The 20,489-nt window shown below is 46.4% G+C and overlaps 1 protein-coding gene across 1 annotated transcript in view; it reads left to right on the top strand.

Annotated features, from left to right (window-relative positions):
• Positions 1–19,425, top strand: part of Liph (lipase H) — a 50,204-nt gene extending 30,779 nt beyond the window's left edge. Inside the window, exons 6-10 of the mRNA XM_037209837.1 lie at positions 7,067–7,234; positions 9,054–9,149; positions 11,098–11,209; positions 16,798–16,971; positions 18,343–19,425. Of these exons, the coding sequence (XP_037065732.1) occupies positions 7,067–7,234; positions 9,054–9,149; positions 11,098–11,209; positions 16,798–16,971; positions 18,343–18,421 (629 nt within the window). The 3' untranslated portion in view covers positions 18,422–19,425. The remainder of the gene's footprint in view (positions 1–7,066; positions 7,235–9,053; positions 9,150–11,097; positions 11,210–16,797; positions 16,972–18,342) is intronic.
• The last annotated feature ends 1,064 nt before the right edge of the window (positions 19,426–20,489 follow it).

Raw genomic sequence — 20,489 nt, 5'->3', positions numbered from 1 at the left:
CCTTCCCCCCCCCCCCGACTCCTTTCTTTCTTAGATAGAGACTTGGCTCTGTGGCCCTGGCTGCCCAGGTAGCCCTGGCACTTACTGTATACCTCAGGCTGGCATCGGACACGTGGCATTCCTTGTCAATACAGTCACTAAGCTCTCACTCCAAGAGAGTACGAGACAGTTTATTCTGAAGCCAAACACAACATCCATGGCCTAGAAACCTAGCTATAGGTTACCTCAAATCCAACACAGTAATAGTTTCATCAAGTTTACTTTTAATTTTTTTAATTGTTGGACAGCTTCATCCAGTTATACAATTAAAACTTTCACTTTCACCCCTGACTCCCCTTTCTCATCTCCTTCCCAATCCTGCAAGAATTGTTCTCAAGAGTCCCTGCTTTCCTGTCTCCCTTGTATGTGTGGCCCACTGAGTTAACTGGAGTTTCTCGACTGCAGTGTGGGTGGGAGGTTATTTACTGGAGCAAGGACATTACAGAAGAAAATGACATCTGCCTCAATTACCCTTAACTGCCACAGTCCCTTAGGGAACGATGGAGTCTCATAGCCCTCCTCTCATGAAATGTTTACAGTGACTGAACAAAGAAAATTATAAATCCGTTGGTGGAGGGGCTGGAGAGCCGGCTCAGCGGTTGCTCTTCTGAAGGACCCAGGTGTGATCTCCAGCACCTACGTCGTATCGTAGCTCACATCCGGCTGTGACTCACGGTCCAGGGGATCTGATACCCTTCTAACACCACTGACACCAGGCACACATGTGGTTCATGGCCATGCGTGCAGGCAAAACACCCAGACACAGAAAAATAAAGGAAAAAATGTAAATACTGTTGGAAACAGCAGGTAGGGAGGTTACAGCAAGACAGGGTTGTCTCTGTTAGAGGCCTCAGATGTTATCTGATGACATTCGTGGTGCTGGTGGAGCCTAGGGGTCTGTTTGTGCATTCTAAACAGGATTTTACCCCACTATTAAAGATGTCAGGCCAGAGAGGTGGACAGTTAGTACCATTAAGAAGATTAAGGAAAGCACAAGTTACCTTGGCTCCCAACTTCTCTCCAGAATCACAGAAGTCTTATTATTGTTGAGACAGGGTCTCCTGGAACTCTCTGTCGGTCTCCAACTCAGAGATCCTCCTGCTCTGCCTCCTGAATGCGAGATTAAAGACATGCGCCACTATGCCCAGCTACACAGACGTTTTAATCAATCAGCCTAGCAGATATTTAACACCGGTGCAGTGTTTTTTCCCCTAGTGACTTCTGTTTTCGGCCTCCACAGTGCTGGGATCACGGGTGAGCACCACCCAGCTAGGCATCTGTTGTCCTTCTCTTTAGAGCATATTTGCGCGCGCGCGCACACACACACACACACACACACACACACACACACACACACACACACACCCCGAGCAGCATTAGTGCCCCACCTCTGAACTGTACCCCATCCTTCCTCAGAATCCTCCAGTCCTATTAGTCTATTATGTCAACCCATCCCTGTTCCTTGGCCAACCCTCAATGAAGTGCTGACTATTGCAAATGCTCCACGCAGTGTTTTCACACGGCACAATAGTACTTGGGCTGAGAAAACATGATGCCACCCCGTGGCTCAGTTCAGGTGTCACTAAGAATTAAGGCTTCCCGGTAAACCTCAGCCTTAGCCCATGATTAAGACTCAAGGCTGTGGTATGCTTCCGCCCCTCCCCGGTCCCACCCTCTTCCCTCCATCCCGCCCCTCCCCTCCCCATAAACACTTCAGTCAGCTTACAATCTGCAGCAAAGCATTGGTTCTCAAACTTCCTCACTTATCAAGATTGTTTAGAAAATTTCTTAAGCCAGATTGCAGTAATTTACACTTACGTTTCTGACCAGTTCCCAAGTTCCCCGCAGGCAAAGCCTTGTAATAGAGAAGTAAAACTCGGGCTTCAGATCCACAGAGACCTGGGTTTGACATTCCTGCTTTGCCACCTATGTGCACAGGACCTCAGGTTCTCTGTGCCTCACTTTCCCCGTGTGTAAAATGGGACTGATGGCTTCTATCTCCCAAGATTGTGAAGGTGAGCAAAGCATGACCTAAGCACCTGACCCCCCCTTCTCTCCGACCTTTGTCTCTCCTCACTGCCGTGTTTCCCTTCTTATTTCATGTCATACTAATTCTGTGTCTCTTTCCCCTCTCTCACACGATCTGTTCCTCCTCCTCACAGTCCGTTTCTACTACACACACACACACACACACACACACACACACACACACACACACACAACTAGGGTTTACATGTGAGAGAAAACATGGAATTTGTTTTTCTAAATCTGGCTTATTTTGCTTAACACAATGGTCTTCGGTTGTATCCATTTCCTGCAAACGTCCTGATTTTATTTGCATTTATCACGGAGTAAAATTCCATTGTGTATGTGCACCTCACTGTCTTCATCTGCTGAAGGACATCTAGGCTAGCATTAGGTCCTGGCTGTTGTGAATCACTAGTGCTGTAGTAAATAAACACTTGGGCAGGTGTCTGTGGTATGTTGCCTTTGACCTGAGTCCTTTGAGTATATGCTCAGGAGTGGCAGTTCTAATTTTAATTCTCTCTCTCTCTCCTTTTGGTATTTTTGAGACAGGGTCTCACTGTGTAGCTCTGGCTGTCCTAGAACTCACTATGTCTCCCTAGTGCTGGGGTTAAAGGTGTGCACCACCACACCTGCATTCATTTTCATTCTTTATGTTTTTTGTTTTTCTTTTTTTGTTTGTTTGTTTTTCATGACAGGGTTTCTCTGTGTAGCTTTGCGCCTTTCCTGGAACTCGCTTTGGAGACCAGGCTGGCCTTGAACTCACAGAGATCCGCCTGCCTCTGCCTCCCGAGTGCTGGAATTAAAGGCGTACGCCACCATCGCCCGGCTTTCATTCTTTTGAGAAGCCCTCAGGCTGCATTCCCTGGTGGCTGCAACAGTTTCTGTCCTCACCAATAGTGTGTGATGATTCCTTTTCCAGCACACCTCTACCATTTTGTTATTGTTGCTTATTAACTGTGGCTATTCTGACTGTGCGGTGACGCCATCTTGTGACTCGATGAAGGTGTTGCTGAGAACTAAGGCTTCCTAGGAAACTCAAGCTTGGCCCTTGGTTCAGACTTTTGAGATGGTGAATGGGATTGTTTTCATGATTTCTTTCCTGATAATTTTTGTTGTTGATATATAGGAAGGCTACTAATTTTTAAAAATTTTTTACCCATTGGTTTGATGAACGCATTTATCAACTGTAGGAGTTTTCAAGTTTTTTAAGGTCTTTTATATAGAATAATACCATTTGATAATAAGGGTATTTCGGTAGTTTGAGAATGTACCCCATTAACTCATGTATATGAACACTTAATCCCCCGTTGTCAGTGCTAGGTATAGGAGGCGTGGCCTTCCTAGAGGAAGTACCTTACAGGGGCCAGGAAGCTTCAAATCATTCCTAGTGCTCACCCACCCTGCTTTGTGGTCAGGGTTCAAGATGTGAGCTCTCAGCTGCTCCAGCTACCATCGCCGCTGGCCGTCATGACTCCCCCACTGTGATGGTGACGGGAGTCCATCTTGAACCACAGCCCAGATAAATCCTTTCTTCTATTAGTTGCCTTGCCATGGTGTTTTATCACAGCAACAGAAAGGTCACCTTGGACTTTTTCCTCTCTGATTGTGTCCCCCTTATCACGTCCACATGTCTTATTGCTCTAGCTGAGATTTCAAGCGCTGTGTTGAACACACAGAGAGAGTGGCCTTCCTTGTCTCCTCTGAGTTTTGTGGAACTATTTTGAGTTTTTATCAATTTGGCAAGATGTTGGCTGTAGACTCATTGTCTATTGCCTGTATTGTGTTGAGATCTGACTCTTATGGTCCACTAAGCCATCTCACCTATCCGCATAGGGGCTTTACATCGCCTTTCTTTATTGTTTTAAATATAGAGGTCTTTCACATCCTTGATTCTGTTTATTCTTAGGTATTTTATTTTTCTGGGAGCTGTTGTGAATGGCATTTCTCTCACAGCAAGGCCATTATTGGTATAGAATGGCAATTGATTTCTGTAGGCAGATTTCATATCCTGACGCTTTGCTGAATATGCACATCAGCTCTCACAGTTTTTCTGGTGTAATCTTGAAGGCCTAAGCTTTTGTATAGGATCATGTTTGCTGCAAATAAACATGCTTTGATGCCTTCCTTTCGTGTTTGAGTCCCTTTTATTTCTTTCTCTTTTATTGCCGTAGCCATGACGTCCTCACCATGCTGAGCAGGAGCAGTGAGAGCTGGCACGCTTGCCCTCTTCCTGACCAGGACTCTGAAGTGCTAACTTTTCCCATGTTGCTGACCTCCTTAACTTGTCATTTTTACCGATTTCAGTTTCTTTGAATCCAGTAGTTGAAGAGTTACGGTCTTTTGGAGGAGCCATGTTGCCCCTCTTTTCTCTTGTTTCTTGTGATTCCGTATTGTGATTTGTACATCTGTTGTTTGGATGTTTCTCCAGTTTATTTGGGGACTTTCTCATTAAGTAGCCTATTCTTGAGGGCCCACTTCCCAGGACCACTCAGTTATAACAGGAACAGCATACACCACACAAGACACAGAAATACACTTCAATCTACGAATAGATCACCAGGGATGATGAGCCGAAAGTGGGAAAACTAATGCTCTTCTGCTTCAGCCCCCATCAGAGACTCCATAGTTGGAGCCACGGTCAGCTTGACACCCTTCTTTGTTTGGTTTTTCCAGACAGGGTTTCTCTATTTAACAGCCCTGACTGTCCTAGAACTCACTCTGTAGCCCAGGCTGGCCTCGAACTCAGACCCGCCCACCTCTGCCTCCTGAGTGCTGGGATGAAAGGCGTGCAGCACCACTGCTTGGCCAGCTTGACACCTTTCAGTGAGTCCTTCATCTTTTGCCCACATCTCTTTCTGAGTTCCTGACTCTTTCTTTCTCTCCTTGAAATAGTCTATTTTTTCCTCCCCGCCTTTTATTGAGACAGAATTTCTTGTAGCCCAGATTAGCTTTGACCTCACTATGTATCTGAGGATGACCTTGAACTCCTGATCCTCCAGCCTCTACCTTCCAACTGTTACTATCACAGATGTGTACCACCACTGCCCAGCTGGGGTCTGTTTTTCTTATTCTCCATCTTTTCCTTCACCGTACCACACAGAGACTAGTCTGCTGTCTTACTTTTGATAATGGATGAACACTTCAACCCTGATAAGGACTACTCTTTGGCCCTTGACCTTTGGAGCTGCTGGAGGTATCAGTGTGGGCCAGCGATCGACTCCACCTCACACAACTTCTAATTTAACTGTGAGTGGGAAGAAGTTCCAGCACTTAGCAGTCTGTGGAAGCTGTACTTCCTCACCACCCACTGGGTCCTAATTACCAGTCCCACGTGTGCCTGGCAGTGTCCAGGATCCACAACAGTGGATGAAATAGGCCCAGCCCTCCTTTACAAAGGAACCACAATTATTCAATGAGGGGGAGAAAATAATTTTTAAAAAAGATTAAAAAATGCATTTATGTATGTGTGTGTGTGTATGTGTGTGTGTGTGTGTGTGTGTGTGTGTGTGTGTGTGTGTATGTAACCCTTAGAGGCCAGAGGAGCAAGTCAGATCCCCCTGAGTTGGAGTTACAGGCACTTGTGAATCACCTGCCATTGGTGTCGGGAACCAAACTCAGGTCCTTCGCAAAAGCAGCAGGAACAGTTATGTGCCTTTAACCACTGAACCACCTCTCCAGACCCAGCAAGCAGTTCTTGGTTGGACCTACTGTTGATATTTAATGGTAAATGGTCAGTTTTTTGGGAGCTCAAAAATTTACCGGACGTGTTAGTGCACCCCTGTGATCCCAGCACTTGGGAGGTAGAGGCAGGAGGATTGTGAGTTTGGGGCTAGTTTGGATTACACACTGAGATCCTGTCTCAAACAACAGAACAACCAGAGAAGTTGTATTGAGGGGGTTAGGTAACAGAATAGGATTATTGGGATGGGATATGGTCATGATTTCAAATTTTGTTCTGTTAAAAAAAATTCCCAAATAATAAGGGATTTATAACTAAGGCCAAGTTGTATTTCAATCTCCCTCTAAATAATAGAACAATTAATGACTAACTGATTTACATTTTTTTTTAATGAATGAGTGTGGTCACATGTGTGCCAGATTTCATCAAGCATAAATATGATGAGGGTAATCTGTTGCTCAAACATTGGATGGTGGTATGTAGGTCTATGTGCATGCGTGTGGGGGTGATTTGCCACTGGGTACATTTGCCCATGCACGTATGTGTAGAGGATGTTCTCTTCGGGTGCTCTCTGTCTTGTTTTTTTGAGACAGAGTCTCTCACTAAACATGGAGCTCCCCGTGTAAGCTAGACTGGCTGGCCAGCAAGCCCCTGGAAGCTATTTGTCTCCACATATCCAGTGCTAAGGTTACAGACCCATGCTGCTGTGCTTGGCTTTTACGTGGGTGCTAGGGGATCCAAACTCACATCTTTGTGCTTGTGTTGAGCTGTCTCTATAGCCATCCCTTTTAGTGATACTGGAGATTGGATTTAGAGCCTTGTACATACTAAGCAAGCACTGTACCAGCTAGTGCTCCCCCCCCACCTGAAAGTGTGTGTGTGTGTGTGTGTGTGTGTGTGTGTGTGTGTGTGTGTGTGTTGCATGATTGCCTGTGAAGCCAGAAGAGGGCATTGGATGCCCTGGAGCTGGAGTTACAGGCAGTTGTGAGCTGCCAGCATGGGTGACAATACTGAACTGGGGTCCTCTGGAAGAGCATCATGCGTCCTTCAGCTCTCAGCATCCTCTCCCACTCCCGCTCTCCTGCTCCCACCCCAGGTTTGCCTTTGTCCTCACAGCAGCCCTAATGTGCTTTTCTCTCCACCTTGCCACTGGCCACTGGGGCTCCCTGTCCGTGGCTCTAGTAAGGACTAAGTGGAAGCTTTCTGGGCAGTGCCTGGCATTCAGGAGCTGGGGTCAAGTGTGATGGTGTTCGTATAAAATAAAAAATGTGCTTCTGGTAACCACTGCATGCCACTGCTCTTGGTCCCTTTGTCATCAAGGCATGAAGTACTTCAAGTGTGACCACCAGATGTCTGTGTTCCTGTACATCGCATCCCTGCAAAACAACTGTTCCATCAGTGCCTACCCCTGCGACTCCTATCGGGACTATAGGAACGGCAAGTGTGTCAGCTGTGGCGTTGGACAAGCAGTGCCCTGTCCCCTCCTGGGTAAGTCCCACGATTCCCATCTCTGATGGACAGTTAAGTTTTGTACATATCCTAGAGTCATTTTACTCTCTAAATTTAAATTGCCTCAGTTTGTATTTATTAAAGTTTTATATAGTCAGCTCTATTATTTGAGATAGGGCCTTGCTATATAGCTTAGGCTGGTTTGAGCTTACTCTGTAGCCCAGGATGGCCTTGAACTTGAGACCTTCTTGCCACAGCCTCTACAGCAGCAAGTGTTACAAGAGTGTACTACCACACCAAATATTATAACCAACTTCTCATGGGTGATTTGTTTTCTGAACTACTCTTGAATGAGAAAGGGTGTTAGATTAGGGCAGGGCAGCTCAGCAGGAAGGATTGAGAGTTTGAGACTAGTCCTGGCTACATAGAGAGACCCTCTTTTTCAAAAACAACATTACACACACACACACACACACACACACACACACACACACACACACACACACACATACACCAAAGCCAAAGCCAAAGCCAAAGCCAAAGCCAAAGCCAAAGCAAACAACAGTCAGCACGTACCCAGTGTGAGAACAACAACCCCCATTGGGTTCCACATGGAGGTTGTTGCAGCCCCCTAGACTTACGTTCTGTCATGGAGAAGAGATGCTAGAGGGTGTGTAAGCCTCCCCAGGCTTTGCACAGCCTGCCCCACTCTGTGCACACACCTCTGCTGCGGGAGGTTCAGTGAGCTAGGGACCCAGCCCAGGGCTGAGCCTTGCAGAGTGATCCCTTTCAACCGGTTGGGTCTATAAATGCTTCCTCTCTACACTCTGGCTCCTGTGTCCACGTGCTTGGGTGGGGAAAAGATACTGGAGACTGCTGGGATATTTGCCAGAGTTAGAGGAAATAAACCAGGTGGTCAGGACTTCAAGATTGGTTGGCTAGGAGCATTTTTCCTGACTGGCAGAAAGAGGCTCCATAGGGCAGCATTCAAGCTTGTCCCCCAGAGGCATTCACCTGTGGGGAGACATTCATCTGGCTCAGCAACACGGTTACACACCAAGCCATGTCCTGTATTCTTTACTGGCCTTAGTTTAGCTCTTCAAGAAAGCCATGGGGCCAGGTAGCCTACAACAGGCCTATAACCCCTGGTATTTGGCATGCTGAGGCAGGAGGATCTTGAGTTCAAGGTCCTGTCTCCAAAACAATATTTAAAAAAAAAAAAAAACACAGTGGGTTCAAGGGCAGCCTGAGTAACTTAGCAAGGCTCTGCATCAAAATAAAAAGCAAAACAAAAGGACTGTGGGTAGAGCTTGGTGGTAGACTGTCTACCTAGCATGCTCAAGGCCCTGAAATGATTTCTGGCACTGTGTGTGTGTGTGTGTGTGTGTGTGTGTGTGTGTGTGTGTGTGTGTGTGTTGCTTAGGGTAAAGAGTGAATACTTTGCGTGCATGAGGCCCTGGGCCCTATCTTCAGAATGAAACAAACAAGACTCCATTGTTTTGTAATAGCGATTAGTGATGCTGCTGTTCTAAGTATGAGTCCCAATCTCGCTTAATGTTGAAAATGAATGACTGACTGAAAACTATCCGTGTGACCAGCGTGTGCCACTCCCTGCCGGGCTACTGAGCGCCAGTAAGGGAGAGGTCACAGTAGGGTCCTTCTGCACTTCAGTCCTTATGATGGGGACAGCCAGCAAGCGGTAGGAGCCTTGACGTGATGTTCCTGGTGGCCTTTCTCGTCCTCACAGTAGGGGCTGGAGATGGAGTGGGAGAGAGTTGTTGCAGACTTACTGCTCTCACGCCCTCTCTGGCTTTGATGTTTATGTAATACGTGTTGGTGTTTCTGACTTGTTTTGTAGGCTACTATGCCGACAATTGGAAAGACTATTTACTGGACAAAGACCCCCCGATGACGAAGGCATTCTTCGACACAGCTGAGAAAAAACCATTCTGCAGTGAGTGGTGAATGTGTATTGGCTGTTCCGTCGGACCCTGGCATTTTGGGGGAGGACAGAGTCTCCGCTTTCTGGATGCTTCCTGGAAAATGAGGACAGTGGTAGCTAGAGCTTGATGTTTGGAGCCAAGCGGGTGTAAGACCAACACAGCTTCTGTCCTAACAGTTGTGTGACCTTGGTCGAGTTTTTTTCTCCTCTCTGAGTGTCCTGGGCTATTTGATAAATGGAGCCAATCATGCAGGTCTTCTAGGTTATTGGGACTGAAGTGAGACTGAGTCACAGTACCTGCACCCCGGGACAGTCACTGTCATCACTGACCTCCTCTGGGAAATTGTTTTTGAAGAGACATGAAGTTGGGGGTGGGAACAAAAAGGTGGACGCCACATGATTCAGTACTGTTCTACACTGGGCTTCTTGAACCTACCACTCACAGGCCCTTGGCCAGTGAACATTTTTTCTTTTCTTTTAAATAATATTTTTTATTTTAATTTATTTTAGCCATCTCTCCCTGTATTCCCTCAAGGACCCCCTCTCCACTCCTCTTCCCCACTTGATCCTCCCATTCCAGTGCCCCCCATCCATATCTATCTATTCTGTTTCCCTGTCCTAATGAGATCTCTCTGTTCCCTCTAGTCCCTTCCTCTATGTCTACCCTCTGTGGTTCTGTGGATAATAGCTTGGTTATCATTGACTTAACAGCTAATATTCACATGTAAGCCAATACATACCATATTTGTCTTTCTGGGTCTGGGTTACCTCACTCAGGATGATTTTTTTTTTCTAACTCCAGCCATTTGCTTGCAAATTTTATGATGTCATTTTGTTTTAACAGCTGAGTAATACTCCATTGTGCAAAAAGTACTGCATTTTCATTATCCATTCTTCTGCTGAGGAACATCCAGGTTGTTTCCAGTTTCTGGCTATTATTAATAGAGGGGCAACAAACATGGTTGAGCAAGTGTCTCTGTGGTGGGATGAAGCATCCTTTGGGTATATGCCCAAGAGTGGTAAAGATGGACCTTGAGGTAGATCAATTCCGATCTTCTTGAGGAACTGCCACACTGATTTCCATAGTGGCTGTACAAGTTTGCACTCCCACCAGCAGTGGAGGAGTGCTCTTACTCGACATCCTCTCTGTTTGTTGATCTTAGTCATTCTGACAGGTGCAGGTGGGAGATGGTATCTCAGAGTCATTTTGATTTGTATTTCTCTGAGGACTAAGGATGTTGAACATTTTTAAAAGTGTTTTTCAGGCATTTGAGTTTTTCTATTGAGAATTCTCTGTTTAGATCTGTAAGCCATTTTTAAATTGGGTTATTTTTTCTTGATATCTAGTTTCTTGAGTTATTTATGTATTTTAGATATTAGGCCTCTATTGGATATGTAGGTGGTAAAAATCTATTCACATTCTGTAGGCTGCCACTTTGTCCAAATGACAGTGTCCTTTGCCTTACAGAAGCTTTTCAGTTTCATGAGATCCCTTCTGCTAATTCTTGATCTTAGTGCCTGCCCTACTGGTGTTCTGTTCAGAATGCCTTTTCCTGTGCCAATAAATGTGGTCAAGGATACCCCTCTTTTCTCTTCTCTCGGGTTTGGTGTATTTGGTTTTATGTTGAGGTCTTTGATCCATTTGGAGCTGAGTTTTATGCAGGGTGATAAGTGTGGATCTGTTTGGATTCTTGTACATGTGATCATCCGGTTTGATCAGCACATTTGTTAAAGATGCTATCATTTTTCCAGCATGGTGGCACACGCCTGTACGTCATCCTTACCTACATACTGAGTTTGAAGGACCTGGACTCCAAAAACAACATTAAAGACCAGAGAAAATGCCTCTCTGAGTCTTTGCAGAGAAACAATAGAGGGAGAAAAAGGGGATCTTGACTTTTCAGACCCTACCGGGGAGCACAGGGTTCCTCTCTTATGAGCTTCTCTCCCTGTTTTACAGTGTATCATTACTTTGTGGACATTGTGTCTTGGAACAAGAATGTAAGAAGAGGGTTCATCACAATCAAACTGAGAAGTGAAGATGGAAATGTCACAGAATCCAAAATTGATCAGTAAGTTGAGCTACAAGCTGCGTCCAATCGTTGGGATGTTCTTCTCACTCAGCAGTCACTCTTGGTGGGTGAAGGGACTCGCGTTCTTGAGCTTGCCCACCTCTTGTCGCCTTGGTGGCTTTCTTCCCCTCCTCCTCCGCATCTCCCCTCCCATCCCTCTCTTTCCTCATTTGTGCACCCTCTCTGTGTGTCCCACTTGCTTGTTTTCATTTTTCTTCCTTCTCTTTTTATTTCAGCAATTAGATGGTTAGAATGAAAAAAAAAAATCCGTGCCTTCTGTGAAATCCAAGCCATGCAGGACAGTGCTGATTTAGCTGTGCTGGTGGAACACACCTGTAATCACAGCACTTGGGAGGCAGGGCCAGGAGGACTGTGGCAAGTGTGAGGCTAGCCTGGTCTACCCTGGGGGTGTAAGTCCAGCTGGGCTTATATAGTAAGACCTGTCTCAAAACCCAAAATGGACTGGAGCAATGCTCAACTGTCAAAAGCACTGGCTGCTCTTCCAGAGGACCCAGGTTCAGGTCCCAGCTCCCACGCAGTGGCTCACAACCACCCATAACCCCAGGTCCAGAGCATCCGATGCCCTCTTCTGTCTTCCACAGGTGTCAGGCATGTATAAGTGGTACACAGACAGACATGCAGACAAACACCACATACACATAAACAGCTATAATAACGGCACTCCCAAAAGAAATGTGCAGACTTAAGCATTTCACTGTGTGTGTGTGTGTGTGTGTGTGTGTGTATCTGAGAAACTTTTATCATAGTCCACAAATGTATATAATTTTGACTTGTAATACAAATAATATTAATTTAAAAACATAGAGGAATATACAATATAAAAATGCAAGTTTATACTAAAGAGTTCTTGATAGATTCTGTTTTTTCTTTTCTTTTTTTAAAGATTTATTTATGTATATATGTATGTATATGTATGTATGCATGTATGTATGCCTTCGTGACAGAAGAGGGCACCAGGTATCATTACAGATGGTTGTGAGCCATCATGTGGTTGCTGGGAGTTGAACTCAGGACCTCTGGAAGAGCAGCCAATGTTCTTAACTGCCAAGCCATCTCTCGAGCCTCTCAGATTCTGTTTTTCCAATGTCTTCATTTTTTGGAAACCACATTTTATTTAACAGTTCTTGGGCAAGTGGTCCTGGGTGGCATAAGAAAGCAGGTTGAACAAGTCATGGAGAGCAAGCCAGTGAGCAGTGTTCCTCCATGGCCTGTGGTATTATTATATTCCCCCAAATATTATGCATGCTAATAAACTTATCTGGGGTCAGAGACAGAGCAGCCACAATATTAAACATAAAGGATAGGCAGTGGTAGCACGAATCTTTAATCTTAGCATTCCAGAGGCAGAAATTCATGTGTTCAACAATACAGACAGGCATGGTGACTCATCACGCCTTTAATCCCAGGGAGTGGTGGTAGAAAGCAGAAAGGTATATAAGGTGTGAGGACCAGAAACTAGAAGCATTTGGCTGGTTAAGCTTTTAGCTGGTTAAGCTTCAGGCTTTTGAGCAGCAGTTCAGCTGAGACCCATTCTGGATGAGGACTCAGAGGCCTCCAGTCTGAGGAAACAAGACCAGCTGAGAAGTTGGCCAGGTGAAGTTAGCTGTGACTTGTTCTGTATCTCTGATCTTCCAGCTTCACCCCAATTCCTGGCTCACAGGTTTGATTTTATTAATAAGTCTCTCTAAGATTCCTGCTACAACAGCCTCTGCCTGCCTCTCTTTCTGCCTTGCTAGAGTCCCTGCCTTGAGTTCTCTCAGTGATGGACTGTGATCAGATGTGTAAGCTAAATGAACTCTCTCCTTCCCAAGTTGTCTTCAGTCATTTCTATCACAGCAACAGGGAGCAAACTAGGGAAGTGCCTGTGTAAATGCACCTTACATTGATAATAGTAGTTTTGGGTTATTGAATCAAGTGTGTGGAACACATTGCCTAAGGGGGTTCTAGGCTAGACCCTGTGAGATGCTAATACCACTGTATTCTACCTGTGAAGAAACTGAGGCTAGAGAGCTGAGTGGTTTGGTCAGTCCCACATACCTAGTCAGTGTGAGCATGCAGGAGCAGCGGGTCTGTCCACCAAGTACCTCCATCACTCTGTGACTGAGTCTGCTCCTCCTACTGAGCCACTGCACGGCCCCCACCCCCTCCCCACCCTCTACCCCTCCCCACCCCCCCTTGCCACCTCCTTGCACTTGAACTTGGAGAGTGGTGGTGTTTTTCAGGGTTCCTCACTGACTGGTTTCCGATCTGACATCCCTGTGCCCACAGCAGGCTAGGGTTCTCTGGAAGGGCAGCAGCAGGGAGGACATCATGAGAAACCAGCCTCAGGTGGTGCATGGGCTGTGGGTTAAGTGGAGGGAACCGGCACAGATCTGGCCCGGAATACAGACTTCCAGAATACGCAGCACCTAAGGGGTCTGGAAGACACTGTGCATCACACCCGGGAGCGGGCCGGGCAGGGCTCTGACCCAGTTCGGGTATTCATGCCGGCAACCGCTTTCATGTTTCCTTTGCGTACATCTGAGAACTTTTATTCTTACTAAGTGAATCTTGACCAAGTGTGAATCCCTAAATGTAAATTTTGAAATATCTTTTTGTTTGTTTTGAGGCAGGGCCTCATGTAATCCAGGCTGATCTTGAACTCACTGAGTAGTCCAGACTGGTCTTACCTTCTTGCTGTCACTTTTTTAAAAAAAATTATTTATTTATTTTATGTGCATTAGTGTTTTGCCTGCATATATGTCTGTGTGAAGGTGTCAGATCCCCTGGAACTGGAGTTACAGACAGTTGTGAGTTGCCATGTGGGTTCTGGGAATTGAACCAGGGTCCTCTGGAAGAACAGCCAGTGTTCTTAACCACTAAGCCATCTCTCCAGCCCTTGCTTTCATTTCTTGATTAAGATCAAGGCCTTGGACCAGTGAGTTGGCTCAGTGGGCAAAGTCATTTGCTGCTAAGCCTGACAGCCTGGCATGGTGGAAAGAGAAAACCGACTTCCCCCACAAGTGATCCTCTGACCTACACTGTGCCATGCATGTGTGCACCTGTACACAGAGATAGAGAGGGTGAGATGAAAGAAAGGAAGAGAGAGAGAGAGAGAGAGAGAGAGAGAGAGAGAGAGAGAGAGGAAGAAGGATGATAGACAGATGATAGACTATAAATGTAACTGAAAATAACTGTCTGTTAAGAGTTAGACTTTAAGAAAGAGAAGAGACAAACACAAGAAGGTAACTTTTATTATGGACTATAGGGGTCCAGCCCCTCGATTGTCCCCTCCAAGGGTCTGGGAAGAACCTACAACCAGCTGATAATTAATCTTTGATGAGAAGAAATGAATCTATGTACACGAAATTCCTTAGTCCAATACATTTTATTATTCTGTCAGTTTTCTCTCTACAAGCTTATACTCTGCTCTCATTTTTAGCTCCTTTCTTGCCCAATTTCTCTTTACATTTATCTGTTGTCCCCTCCAGGTTCAACCTTAATTTCTTCATTTAGTTCCGCCCCTTCTAGGTTCTCATCCATCTAGTTCTTTCCCATCTTAGCTCCTCTCCCATCTCCTTCTCTCTCATCTTGTTCTTCCCCATCTGGCTCTTCCTCATCTTCCATCTCGTTCCTCTAGTACTCTCTTCTAGCCCTTCAATCTAGTTCTTCCCCATCTCAGTTTGTTCCTCTCAAGTTCTTACCCATCTAGTTCTTCCATTCTCTTTTTTCTTCTCTGTCCTCCGGTGCCCTGGAAGTCCTGGTATATGTACACTTATATGTACACTTACAAGCAGTATTCCCTTAGCAGTGCAAAGCCAGGCTTCCAGGGTCAAATGGAGGGGTGATAAGAATCACATAAAGAGGCAATAACCATTAATTATCATTTGCAACCCCAAAGGGAAGTGACCAATGGGGAAATGAACTAACTAAAGGCTAAATTCAGGTAATATCTAGGAAGAGGTAATCTTATGTGCTCAACTATAGTCTTAAACGTGCTGAGTAGAAAATGTTAAGACTCTATAAGTTGCTAGGTCAATGGGAGAAAATAAAACTGCCTTCTTTTTTCCTGTGGTTCCTATCTGTCCAAGCTATCTGCTATTTTTCTGCAGGGTGGGGAAAAGTGTACTCAGTCGCTAGGCAACCTGAGTACAGGTGGATGCCTTTGGTGATAGTTAAAGGGAGATCTGGAACTAGAGGTAAGATTTGGAAAAGGAGGAAGTTAAGCTTAATTGGCACATCTGCCAGGCTTTCTCAAACAGGTTGTATGGACACTTAAGTCTGTCCTTAGAGAGTACAGAGGTATCTCTGATAAGGTACTTTCCTCCATCTGGCCAGATGCTGCCAATGACGTGATAATTACAGGGAGGCTTGAACTGGGGTTCTGGCTGTGAATAACTTTCAGCGAACAAGGTTATCTAAATATTCCTTTAGTAGAGGGGAAATGGTGCCCAATAAATGATGGAAAAGCTATAATAGCACACAAGAAACTCATAGCAGGAAACGGCTGATAATCAAAAGTCAAATATCATCAAGGCTCCTTGAACCTTAGCTTGACCTCTGGAAGGCCCTTGGCTACTTCTAGGTATTAGCTTTGTCATAATCAGCTGAAATCCTACTTAGTATATTCTCGCGGCTTGCAGCAAACTTTACCTGGGTCTCATGGTAAGACCTGTAGTTCTTGGAAAGTTGGGCTGGAGGATTGCAAATTCGAGGACTATTTAAGCCACGGAAGGATAGGCTGGACACGTTAGTAAAATCCTGCCCCAAAGATCGAAGCACAAAGCGGACTTAGGAGACTGCTCAGTGGCGGGCGGCTTCATGACGGTGCTATGGGTTTGCGCTCCAGTCCTGGGAGAAAGGGGAAGGCAGAGAACACTGGAGTCTTAACATCCTTAATGCTGCTTTCACATTCCATTTTTTCTAATGGTTAAAGTAACATGTATTTAGAATTAGCCTCTGGGCTCAATTTAGATGATCCCAATTTTGTTGGCGACATCCAACACATCATAATCTGAAACCCCAGTGATGCTCAGGCATCTCTCTCTGGGGCGGCCCAGCACTGTTCTTACTCCCCTGGGAAGCTGGGGAAGGAAGCCACGGGTAACTCACAAGCACCCTGGGTTTGGGGCAGTGGGCTGGCTCCAGACATAGATCTCAGGTTGGGATTAGGGGATCACACAGGTGTTTGTTACCCCAGCCCCACTGGAATCACATCTAAGGCTTCATGGAGTGTGGCAGGGCTGGAGGAACTCAGAGCTGGGTTTCATCACTGCACACTGCTGCATATAAGATCTACCACGTGGAGAGCCTGGGCTCCACAGGCAGCTGTGGGGATGTGTGCAAGATCCCCCGACCTCATCTTGAACACAGCAGACAGTCAGAGTAGCACGCTTCCTCAACGTCACTTGGGGGGTCAGTAGCTTCCTTTAGGCATCCCTACAGGGCTCAGGGGCCTTTGCTCATGAAAGTCAGCGTGTGTAGGCAAGGGGCCAAAGGGTCACCTGATGGGCAGACTTGGAGGCTGGAAGCAGCGTTTACTCATTAGCAATCTACATTCATTTTAAAATGCCATTTCTCCCTTCTAGCGAACCATCAACGTTTCAGAAATACCATCAAGTGAGTCTACTTGCAAGATTTAATCAAGACCTGGATAAAGTGGCAGAAATGTCCTTGTTGTTCTCCACAGGGTCTGTAGTAGGTCCAAAGTACAAGCTCAGGGTCCTGCGAATGAAGCTGAGGTCCCTGGCCCATCCAGACAGGTGAGCTACAGGCAGGTCTGGCAAGCTCCTGTTACCTTCCTCCCTCCTCCCCTCCCTCTCTCCCTCCCTCCCTTCCATTCTTTCTGAGACAGGGTCTTATGATGTAGCCCAGGCTGGCCTCAAACATGTGGCAATTCTCCTGCCCCAGGCTTCAAAATGATGAATTTCTTTTACTGAAAAATTTAGGGTACTGTGCCAGACAATGGTGGCGCACATGTTTAATCCCAGCACTTGAGAGGCAGAGGCAGGCAGATCTCTGTGAGTTCAAGGCCAGCCTGGTCTACAAAGTGAGTTCCAGAACAGCCAAGACTGTTACACAGAGAAACCCTGTCTCTTAAAAACAAACAGGAAAATGGTGAGTGTACTGCAAAAATATTTAGCAATAAAAGATTCTTTAAAAGGGTATTCACTGTATCTTATAACAAGGTCTTTTGATTAATCGGTTAATCAGTTAATTAATAGTGCAGGTCTGTATTCCTATCTAGTCTGGAGGCTGTGTGTCAGGGGGATCAAAAGTTTCGGGACTGAAGAGGCTACATGAGTTCAAGGAAAACCTGGGTTTCATCGAGACCCCATTTCAAGAACCAAAAGGAAGAGCCAGGGTGTGGTGCTTTCTCACCCCAGCCCTTGCAGAGTGGAGGCGGGAGGAGAAGAGGGGAATAGAGGACCTGGGCTGATTCCTAGAGCCCACGTGGTGCCGCACAAGCATCGGGACACTGCAGTGAAGAGGGGGTCTGAAGCCCTCATCTGACCTCCACGGGTACACAGCCGCACGAAGCCACACCACCCATACACATAAAATACCCCCCCTTCTTTGTCAAGACAGGGTTTCTCCGTGTAGTCCTGGCTGTCCTGGAATTTGCTCTGTAGACCAGGCTGGCCTCAAACTCACGGAGATCTGCCTGGCTCTGCCTCCCAAGTGCTGGGATGAATGGCGTGCGCCACCACTGCCACCTGGCTATAAAATACATCTTTTAAAAAAGAGTGGAGTAGCCAGGCGGCAGTGGTGGCACACACCTTTAATCCCAGCACTCGGGAGGCAGAGCCAGGAGGATCTCCGTGAGTTCGAGGACAACCTGGTCTATAGAGTGGGTTCCAGGACAGGAACCAAAACTACACGGAGAAACCCTGTCTCGAAAAACAAAAAAACAAAAAAACAAAAAAAAAAAACAAAAAAAACAAAAAAGAGTGCAGCAGAGTTAAATGAGATTCCACCCCCTACTTTCCTGTGCACGTCTGCCTTCCCTAGCCATTTGCCCGTTGTATTGGAAACACCTGCTCTACAACTGTGAGGAGGTGGCTTACCTGACTAGACCGGGAGGAGGGGGGGGGTTTGGGGCGTTCACTGATGAGGATCTTTGGTTTCCCCAGGCCTCACTTGTGTCGCTATGATCTCGTCCTCATGGAAAATGTTGAGACGTTCTTCCGACCTATTCTGTGCTCAAAGTAGCTCCTGTCAGGACGCAAGGACAGAGGTGACACCAGGATCTCTACAGCTACAGGCCCTTCATGCCTCACTCCTACTTCACCCTGAAGGCTCTAAAAGCACGGAAAAAAAAAAAAAAAGCCCAAGGTTATTTTCGGCAGTATCCCACGGATGTCACATCACAAAATGTCAAACGACCTGTGATTATGAAACAGCACCAGGAGGAGAGCCCCTAACTAGGGCAAGACAGAAATAACTGGGCTACCGGCAGCAGAGCGCGCTTCGTCAGCCACGTCCTGGGGCCTCGCGTGTCCCCAACTGTCAGCTCTGCTGCCTGTCACATTACACCCTCAGGGCCAGGGGTCAGCCATGTTGGGAGTGAAGGCCTGAGGCCTCGCTGGGTTTCTGTGCACCCGATCCTCCACCACCCTGGCATGAAGAGGAGAACAAGTCGGACTACCTCATGGGAAGTGTGGGTTGGGAAGGCCAGTCTGGGAAGGCTTTGTGAAATCCCTTGAGTCCATAATGTGAATGTGCTTTTATTTCGATATGGCTTAGCTCTCATGTGTAGATGCGCAACCTCTCCTTTTCAGCACCAATTTCCCTGCTAGCTCTGCAGTGCCAAGGAGGCTCCGGCTTCCAGCCTTTTCTGAAGTGATGCTGATGGCCAGAGATAGTGGGATGGGCTCAGGGCCCTGAGGTCTGTACTGAGACCAGGGACTAAGTGGAAGGAAGGAGGAGGAGAAACAGGAGCAGCATCGCTCATGGACCGGGCAGAGAGAGAGTCTGGAGAGAATCGGGCTTGCTTTCACTGAAGTTGCCAAAGTGTCGGTTACAGGACAGTTTTTCTGTTCTGGGATTGAGCGTGCTAGGTGCTGTGAGCCCTCTTCTCAGCCCCAGACAACATTATTTAAAGCAATCCTTAAGAATGTTTATTTTTTTCCTGCCTACTCATTAATCCATAATTATGCTAAGAAATTCTTTAAGGTGCCGAGATGGAAAATAAAAATAAACTGTGCACAATCCCACCAATGCTAACCTCTTGACACGACGCTCTAACCCATGGGGCTAATGCGAATGCGAAGCGTAGCCCAGTTCTTGGTGCATGAAACCTTCCGGAAGTCTTCCGAGGCCTCCCTGGAGGCTGAAGCAACCTCTGAGTGTTTCTGAATGACAGCTGCAGCCAAGTCAAGAGGTCCCAGAGGGCCAGGGACAGAGAAGGTAAAATGACAGTCAGACAGAGGGTCCAGATGCCTGGTGTGAAGGTGGCTACTACCCACCCCATGGCCGTGACCACTTCAGGAAGGTGTCACAGGCCCAGGATACATCTCTTCATCAAACCGCCCCGGCTGCTGTAAAGAAATGGACACCGTGAGCCAATGGGTCCAAATCTACATGGTTTTAGTGTCCTTTCCTGTTGCTATGATAAAATACCCTGACAATAACAACTTGAAGGGGAAAGGGGTTGTTTTAGCTCACAGTCCAAGGGCCCAAGTTCACTGTGGCCGGGACGTCAAGGTAGAAGAGCTTGGAGACAGCTGGTTGTCACAGCCACGATCAGGAAACAGGGTGATGGATGCAAGCTTGCTAGTATTCAGCTCCATTCCTCGACACATTTAAGGAATTATTACATTTTATTAGTTTACTTTGTCTGTGTATTTATGTGTGCACACACGTATACGTGAGGAAGGCAGAAGACAACTTGTGGGAGTGAGTTCTCTCCTTCCAATGCGTGGGTCCCAGGAATCTGGTCATCAGGCTTAGAGGCAAGCACACTTGCCAACTGAGCCATCTCCCTGGAGCAGTTTCTCAGCTCTACACAGTCCAGAGCCCCTGCTAAGGAATGGTGCCACCTACAGTGGGCAGGTCTCTTCGTCTCAATAAATGTAATCAAGATAATTCCCCAAAGACATGCCCAGAGCTGCATTACCTGGGTGACTCCAACTTCTGTCAATTAATCATCATGCTACTTTTATTAGTCAGGGTTCTCTAGAGGAACACGACTCTCTCTCTCTCTCTCTCTCTCTCTCTCTCTCTCTCTCTCTGTGTGTGTGTAAAATTATATACATATAGGGGATTTACTAGAATGGCT

Source organism: Peromyscus leucopus, chromosome 12 (genome assembly GCF_004664715.2).
Source record: "Peromyscus leucopus breed LL Stock chromosome 12, UCI_PerLeu_2.1, whole genome shotgun sequence".
Taxonomy (NCBI): domain Eukaryota; kingdom Metazoa; phylum Chordata; class Mammalia; order Rodentia; family Cricetidae; genus Peromyscus; species Peromyscus leucopus.
This window is presented reverse-complemented; position numbering and strand designations above follow the sequence as displayed.